The following is a 9,325-nucleotide window of genomic DNA, read 5'->3' as shown; positions in this document are numbered from 1 at the left end:
GAAAATCAAAGGAACGGGTATATGGATTCTAAACTGCATCTGTTGCTTAAGCTATATGATTTTAACAATTAAATTTTAATGCATTGTCAATAGTATTCAAGTTTTCATAAAATAAAACATCTCATCATAACGACAACCTAGTAATAATATTCTCAGTAGTTTTAATCCCAATTATACAATGCTGCAGGTTTTTTACATAGTAATATTTTCAAATACAGAAATAAAACTTTGTCTCACTCCCTTCCTACCTGGCTTGAGTAACTTGAACTCTGTGCCTCAAAGCTGTAAGTAATGTTTCTGTTAGTAAAAAAGAAGCGCTTTCAGTGAGCAAACATCTTTATTTATTTCAAAATAAAAATAACAAGGTTTCATACAGCAAAATAGTGTTACTGCTCTCAGAGGTTATTTCTGACATAGGCTAATTAATACACCATGAATCCCAAACAGCTGAAATGAATGGCCTGTAAGTGCAGCATTTGTAAAGTCTCATGGTATAATACCTTTAGTTGATCCCAGTGACAAAATGAAAATTAAAAAGCTACAATTCATTTAAAATTCAAACCACAGCAGCTTTTCCAGAGGAACTAGCTCCCAAAAATTGTATCAGAAACTTATATTTAAGAGATTAAGTTAAGAACTTGTAGGTACACACCATTATAATCAGTCAGTATTTTTGACAACAGTATAAGACATTAAATCTTGTCTAACTTTTTGTATCTTGACATGAAGTGAAATACCATCCTTTTGCTCTTTTCATGAATAGAATGTGACCAAACATTATGAACACTTTATTCATGTTTACTGATGATATTTACAGAGAATATTCAATAATCAGAAATCATCATTTACAATACTATACATTAAATTATGAGGAATATAACCCACCCTTACTATAAAAATTATCTAAGTTGACCCAAGATAAAAATGGTCTCTAAAGTTCATGTACATTAGAAATAGCTAAAAATTAAAAAAAAGAAAAAATTAGAAAATATTTGGCAAGCGCTAGAAATCTAGAAGAATTCTCCAACATCTGTTCTCTTATCTCGACATTTGCTTCGTACTTTTGTTCGAGCTTTGAAAGCTGCAGAATTGTATAAATGCTGAAATGAAGAACAGGAAAATACATGTGAATCAATAAAACTTAATAAAATATTCTTAAAGATGGGGGGAAAGGGCAAATCATAAAGGAAAGAAATGAACTAATCTGACCCTATTAATATTTTAAATGTTTACAAACAAGAAGAGTAAATGAGAAAATTAACAATTCATGGCTACTCCATATTTAGAAAATTATTAACCAACTTTGTAAACTACCAAGTAAATTCCAATCAAAAAGGAAAAAAATGGCATCAATTAGTCTGATCAAGAAAAAGATGAATCATGTCTAATGTGAAGAAGTCCTACCCACTTGTCAATTAATAAGGAAAGAAAGTGTCATTTTAATACCTATTAAATTAACAAATTTTTAAAATTATAAAACCCAAAGCTGTCAAATCTGTGTGGTATAGCTGCATGCCTTCATTCACTACTGAAGAAATTTAAAATGACAGGATATCTTTGGAAAATAATTTGGCAAAACACATCAAAAAGTCACAATCTGACCTTTTATTTCCATGTAGGAAATTTCCTTGAAGAAATTATTTATTTTAAAGTATGTGTAATGTTTAATATTTACTAGAAAGTTTTAAACTATCCAATAATCACATCTCAATTAAATATAAAAGTTCAATAAAATATTGAACGCTTCAAGTACCCACTAAGATAAACAGATTAAATATAAAAGTTCAATAAAAATATCGAAGATGTACCCAACTAAGATGGCTATAATAAAAATTTTAAACAAACAATAACAAGTGTTGATGAGGAATGGAGAAAATGGAATATTTAAACTCTACTGGCACAAATGTAAAAATGATGCAGCAACTACAGAAAATAGTCTAGTGGTTTCTGAAACAATTCAATATACAATGACCATATGACCCAGCAATTCCACTCTTATTTATATAACCCTCCAACATCAAAAAGAAAACAAAAAGCTCTATGTGAATATTTATAACAGCTCTATTCACAAAGGCTGAAAGGGGTTAAAAACCTAAATAAACTGATAAATGGAAAAGCAAACCAAATGGAAAAGCAAACCAAGGCATATCCATATAATAGAATATTATTCAACCAAAAAAAGGGAGTGAAATTTTTTTTTTGGTACTAGCATTGAACCCAGGGGTGCTTAACTACTGAGCCACATCCCCAAGACTTTTTTACATTTCATTTAGAGGCAGGGTCTTGCTAAGTGTCTTAGGGCCTCACTAAATTGCTGAGGATGGCTTTGAACTGATGATCCTCCTGCCTCAGCCTCCCAAGCTATTGAGATTATAGGTGTGCCACCACCACGCCAGGCATAAAATTCTGATACATGCCACAATATGGATGAACTTTGACAACATTATGTCAAGTGAAAACAGTCAGACACAAAAGATCATGTTGCATCCTTCCATGAATATGAAAAATCCAGATCAGGTAATTGCAGAGACAGGACAGATAGAGCTTGCCAGTGTCTAAGGGAAAAGCCAGATATGGAATGGCTGGCTGCCTACAGGTAAAAGGTTTTCTTTTGAGGTCATGGAAATGTTTAAATGTGACTGAATTGCACACTTAAAACAATCTACATTGATTTAAACAAACAAACAACAACAAAAAGAACAAATACAATTAAAAGATTTTTGAAATGTTAAAAGTGAGTGAGTGGGAGGTGTGGTGGGGATGCCTATAAACCCGGCAACTCGGGAGGCTGAAGCAAGAGGATCCAAAGTTCCAGGACAGCATCAGCACCTTCACAGGGCCTATGCAACTTAGTGAGACCCTGTCTCAAAATAAAAAATAAAAACGGCTGAGGATGTAGCTCAATGGTAAACTGTCCCTGTGTTTAAAAAAAAAAAAAGTGAAAATAACATGAGTCACTATTTGATGGTACAAACTCCCAAGCAATTTTCCTCTTTTGTAAAATGAATCTAGTACCAAGTAAGCTATTACTTTATACAAAGGAAATATGTGTAAATACTCATTTCTATGTTATGGTAGTAGGATTATGGGTAAAAAAATTTTATTCAAAACCCCCTACACTCTAAATGCAATAAAGCTTCCACACTTTTAGTACAGTTATTATGTGTAGAACATTATGAAAAACTAAAATTTCCATTTAGCAGTAGACACAGTTCTCCTGTCATCAGGCAGAATCAAATCTTTAGATTCAGTTTTCTTTGGTGTATTTAATTCTATTAAAAACAAAAACAAAACATACCCTTTCAAAACGAGAAATCTTCATTGTTTTAAGTGTTGCAGCATCAAGCAGCACTGGGGGTCCAAGTTCAAATACATTGCGAAGGAATTCATTTGACTTGTATAAGAAAAAGAGATAAGGCTCAATATTAAATATCACAACTCTTTCACTACTAACAAATCTGATTAATAGAAGTTATGTGGGACCTATACTTTTTTTGTTTCTCAATAAAAAGGTAAATTATTTTCCAATGCCTTGAATCCAAGAGATCTAAGTGAAGCTATTTGCTTTCATAAAAAGTTATCAATAACATTCCGGACTTATACAAAAATTGTTTCAGATGTATTCCATTTTACTTTCAAAAGTAAATTTACTTTTTTCTAACACGTGAAAGCTTTCTGGATACTCAATTAACTTCAAAGTGATCTACATTCAAAGCAGCTCCCTAATTTATAAGTAAATATGTAGAAAGGTATCACTCACTCACCTGCAAGTGGTATTGCATTCCTGATCCAAGAACCTCCTTAAAGGTGTCATAGGTGTGTTTCTTGACCCAGCTATCAATATACATGCGTTCAGGACCAAATTTAACAGTTTCTGTTGGAAAATCCCGTTCCTAGCCAAAAGAAGAGGCAAATCATCACCAGCACTAAAAATGGCCCAAAGACATTATATAAACACAATTTCTAAACAGACAAGATACATGCTGAGATACTTGAGCAATATTTTAAACTGATACTTCCATATCTGAGATGTGGACAGACAAGAATTACTATCCTGGGTTAGGGTACAGAATTTGTCTAACTATGTAGATTTAAAGATACAACTAAGTTAGAATAAATATGAATGACAAAACTGTACTGTGGAGAACACTTAAAATAATTTTGAAAGCACTCAATAAACTAGGAAAAAAGCCCTAGACAACTCAGTAAGACCATGTCTCTAAATAAAATATAAAAAAGGGCTGGGGATGTGGCTAAGTGGTTAAGTGCCCTTGGGTTCAATTCCTGGTACTGAAAAAGAAAAAAGAAAAAAAAAAAAAAGAAACTAGAAAAGAGATCAAATGTTTGTAATGGGTCCAAGAGAAGGGAAGAAGGCTGTTGAGTAATCTGAAAGACAAAAATGGCACAAGGCAAGTGGTGAACTGATGAGCAGAAGGGATCTAGGGAAAGAAGTAAAGATTAGGGTGGAAAGACCAAGCAAAAGGAGATCCAACAACCAGGAGGCTCCAATAGGTCTCAAACTAAGTTTATTAAGAAAACCAAAGGTAGCACCTGAGTGAGGTTAAGATTTCAGAAATGGAACTATTTTGCCAGGAGACCATTTCTGAGAGCCATGATGATATGGACCAAGAGAAATGGAAACAAAGTCAATGGAACAAATATAAGATAGGGCTTTCCTGATGGATAATGTCACCCAGAAAGGCAACAGAACTCGGTAGAAGAAAACTGGCTACTTAATTTTTTAAAGAACTGTGAATATTTAAGAATAACCAGAAATAGATCATCTGACTATCATAGGGAAAGGAAAAAGAAGGTGATGAAACTTGAGATCAACTACCCACCCTACAGCTACCCAGGCCCTCCCTCCTCTCTCAGTAGACACAGAATACAATGTAGTAGAAAATAATGTGACTACTACACATGGACATACCATTCACTACCTTGCAATTTCTGATTTAACCTCCTCGAGTCTGCTCCTTTGCCCACAAAAAGAGGCTACCTATACCTATACCATGTGAGAGTTACTAGGGGGACAAGAGAAAACATGTCTGTAAGGCACATACAAGACTCTGGTTTAGCAATAACTGGAAAAAAAAAAAAAAAAAAAAGTCACGTTCTATTTCAACTTCTGTTTCAGAAAACACTGAGACACCAGGGAAGAACTCTTATTTCCCATCCACCCAACCTCTATAAATTCAGCTGCATCCTTATCTATTCCTCTCTCCATCCTAAATGTAACAGACCCCACACCTTTGCTCCTTAATTCAAGGTGAATCCCAATCTTTCTCTTATATTTTCAAATTTTCTCTATAACAAACTCTACAATCCAGCCCTATAGCTATCAACTCTCTTCCTTTTTCTACTGCTTATGCATTTTAAAAGAACAGCTGGGATAGATATATTGTCTCCACTTATTCACTCCCCATTTACTTTTTTTTTTTTTAAATCCCCAGAACTGGGGATTAAACCCAGGAGTGCTTTACCACTGAGCTGCTACATCCCAGTCATTTTCATTTAATTATTTTTTAAATTTTAAGACAGGGCCTTGTTAACTTGCTGAGGCTGGCCTCAAACTTGCAATCCTCTCACCTCAGCCTCCCAAATTACTGCTATTACAGGCATGCACTACTGCACCCAGCTCTCCATTCACTTCTAATTCACTTCAATCTGGCTTTTCTTCCACCACTCTACTGAAGCTGCACTTATAAAAGGTCATCAATGGCCAATTGACAGATCTATTTGAAACATTCACTCTCTCACTTGACATTTGGCCCTGCTGAAAAAGCAAAGCACAGTGTGTTTAAATTTTGGCTTTGCTACTTATGGTTCTTAATTCCCTTTTCCCTAAAAAGGAGATAGCTGTATTGCTTAAGAGTGAAACTAATAATGAAACTAAAATAATAAAACCATATGACAAAGTACCTAATATGCTTACAGATTTAAGGAATACATGAGCTTCAAGAAAGGTTTTTGGATAAAAAGAAATGGTGTGGAGGCCACTATTGCAAGATGCTTAATTCTCCTCTATGGCAGTTCAGCAGCCTTTATTTGAAAGATTCATCAAGGAAGCAGGATCCTTTAGAAAAAACTAGATTCCAATGGAGGGGCAGGTGAGGATGGGGACGTAACACTTAGCAAGGAGGTTTGACAGGTAGATTGAAGGTACACTGAATGATAGCTACACTTGAAGCAGAAGCTAGAATAACAGGAAGCTCAATGCAAGAACAAAGGGGCTCAAATTCTTAGATGAAGAAGAAAGGTTAGGTAAGGCCTAGAAGGGTAGACAGACTAGAGGATGAGAATGGCTTCAAATTTTAGCAGAGCTGAGGAGTAGAGACAAAAGACTTGATAATGCTAGTGTGTAAACTGAGATTTCAGAATAACAGGTGCTGAGTGCTATAGTGGCCTAAGCTGATCAATAAGATGCCTGGCTGTCAACCCCTTACAATTGATTACTTAGAGGGCATGCATCGAGACAGAAAATATGAAATCAAGTCTAATCCAGAAAATCTAGGACACATCTTCATCTTATCTTTGAAGGTTACAGTATCACATACCCAAAAAATCTAAATATAGAAGTAGTTTATAGTTATTTCTAAAATGATTTGTGAAATTTAAGGCCACTGCCACACTATAATAAAATCAATTTCAATTCTTAGCACTGATGTCTGCTCTATTTAGGATTTTATTTTTGTCTTTAGATTATAAAATCCAGAGTAAATATAACTACTAGGATGCAGTTACAGTCACCATAACAGAAGTATTTAGATCCCAGAGGATCTAATTTATATCCTAGGTTATACTTTATAAAAGGTGGATCAAAACGAAGTAGGATGGAGAATCACAGTAACACATCAAAACTAGATCTGGGGTGCGGCCTGAGCATCTCTAATTTAAATTCTCACTCTATATTTTCATATGCTCATCAGGTTAAATGACTCTTTGATTATACATTTATTCTCCAAAAAAAACCTGCCCTAACCATATAACAATAATCTGAGAAATCTACTCTTTAAACACTAGAAACATTTCTTATCTGGCCAACCAAAAATATTATCAGACTTTTGTTCTCTATAGTGAGACTGCCCTTATCCTACAGCTTGTTTTAATCATGCACTCTAATCCCTACAAGTTTCTACATCTATTTATTGGCAACATACATAGAAGCAAATTAGGACTACAGAAGAAATTAAGCATCATATACTTTTAAGCGGTCTTGGTAAGATGCTGGGTTTTGTTATTTCAGGTTTTAGTACCTACCCTTGCTACAGAGATCAAAAGATCTTTGCTTTCAATTTTGGTGGTCCTAGGAGATAAACCCTGGGTCTTCCATATCCTAGGCAAGTGCTCTAACCACTGAACTACACCTCCAGCCCTATTTTTTTTTTTAAATCTAAAAATAAAATACCTTTATAGAGCAGCATTAAATTTGCCTCTATAAGGGAAAAAAAAAGAATTCTTCACCTACTTATTAAAAACCTGCCTGGTCTTAAATGTGGAAATTTTGAATGAATAACAAATTCAGTCAACAAAATGATTCAATTGTAGAGTTTAGCCTGAAACAATTTAATTTCAAAGTAAATACCTATTACAAAGCATTTAAGAGGCCTACCTCTACTGCCCTCAGGACATCTCTGAAAACAGACCGCTGCTTTCTCTTGTCCACTTTGGCCCGGTGTTTATTTCCATCTGTAGCCAAAGCTCTAAGCATCTGTGTCAAAGACTCCATGTCTTCATAAAAAAAGTCCTGAAAAAGCAAAGCAATTTCATTTTACTTGTTTTTGTTTTTTAATTTTTACAAAGTTTCTTCTAGAGTTAACAAAAAATAGCCTACCTTTGAAAAACATCTAGTTATACAGAACACAAAAATGTAAGGGGTTTAAAGATTTTGGTGCCCAGACACATTTATATTATCATGCAAAATTTTAATCCAAAAATGCTAATTACCACAAAAGAGTTAATGGTCCCCTTCCAAATGTATCCAGATGCATTCATAAACACTAACTGTGCTCCCATTAATACAAGACATTACTGAGATTTTAAAATGTTCAGTGAAACACTTTTACACTAGTAGAGCTTCTCCTCTTTGGCAACCCAACCCCAAATCACTCATTTCAGGGAAATACAATTATTCTTATTCCAAAGGTACAAGCTACTGGTACTGGTAATGCTTCCCCCCTCCCCCCAATATCTTTTTAGTTGTAGATGGACACAATACCTTTATTTTATTTGTTTACTTTTATGTGGTGCCAGGGAACAAACCCAGTACCTCACGCATGCTAGGCAAGCGCTCTACCGCTGAGCCACAATCCTGGCCCGACAGTAATGCTTTTTAAACTTCTTAATTTCTAAGCAATGAAGCATTCATATCAGGTACACAATTCAAGTGATTAAATTATTTAAGGCAAGAAGATACTTTGATCTCAGTCAGGGGAAACTACTAAGTACATTATTTGCTATTACCTAAAACTGATTAAGAATTTCCTGGTAAACCTGCTAATACATTCTAAGAAGTCTCTTTATTTGGTGCTTTTTTCTCAATTCCCTAACTCCATTTATGTGAGTGGGGGTGGGGGTGTACAAAGGATCAAACTCAAGGGCTCACACATACTAGGCAAGCCCTCTATTCTTGAGTTGTATCCTCTGCCCTCCCAACTCCATTTTACAACCACATTAAAAACTAAGACACACAATCACGGTGCACACACCTCTAATCCCAGCAACTGAGAATGTTGAGGCAGGAGGATCACAAGTTGGAGGCTAGTCTCAACTACTTAGTGAGCAGAAGTATGAAAGATTTGAAAAATCTATAAAGATGAATAAAAATCTAAGCAAATTCTATACATCATCTTAATTAATTCTAAGAACTAAGAACCACTGCCAGTGACTCTCAACTAGATATGCTTTTGACTCCCAAAGGACATTTGGCTATTTGGAGACATTTTTAGTTGTCACAACTGGGGGAAAAGAGTGCTACTGGCATCTAGAGTACAGAGGCCAGGGGTTGCTAAATATCTTACAATGCACAAGTCAGCCCCAAACACAAAAGTATCCAACACACACACCAAACAACAAAAACCTATTTTAGATGATGAATCACTGAGTTCAATAAAATACCAAAAGATGGAAAAGAAATGTGTACAATTTTAGAAAAAAAAAAGTCTTCATAAAGTGCTTAGAAATCTGTGTATGTATGTATATATGTAGGTAATGTTACATTTTCCCTTCCTTTGTGTGTGTGTATATATACATATACATGTAACTATATACGTATACATATATGTACCTCACACAGTAATTATTACACAGCAAGGTCAAAAGTCCT

At 34.7% G+C, this 9,325-nt stretch overlaps 1 protein-coding gene across 2 annotated transcripts in view; it reads right to left on the bottom strand.

The window, feature by feature from the left end:
- Positions 1–318: 318 nt before the first annotated feature.
- Positions 319–9,325, bottom strand: part of Ifrd1 (interferon related developmental regulator 1) — a 44,756-nt gene continuing 35,749 nt past the window's right edge. For both annotated transcript variants that reach the window (XM_027932738.3, XM_027932736.3), the window contains 4 exons: positions 7,613–7,747; positions 3,765–3,893; positions 3,299–3,394; positions 319–1,100 (listed from right to left, as the gene is read on the bottom strand). In XM_027932738.3, coding sequence (XP_027788539.1) covers positions 1,011–1,100; positions 3,299–3,394; positions 3,765–3,893; positions 7,613–7,747 — 450 coding nt within the window. In that variant the 3' untranslated portion in view covers positions 319–1,010. The remainder of the gene's footprint in view (positions 1,101–3,298; positions 3,395–3,764; positions 3,894–7,612; positions 7,748–9,325) is intronic.

The sequence above is a fragment of the Marmota flaviventris genome, chromosome 1 (assembly GCF_047511675.1).
Source record: "Marmota flaviventris isolate mMarFla1 chromosome 1, mMarFla1.hap1, whole genome shotgun sequence".
Classification (NCBI taxonomy): Eukaryota; Metazoa; Chordata; class Mammalia; order Rodentia; family Sciuridae; genus Marmota; species Marmota flaviventris.
The sequence above is the reverse complement of the archived record's forward strand: the minus strand, read 5'-3'. Positions and strand labels throughout refer to the sequence as shown.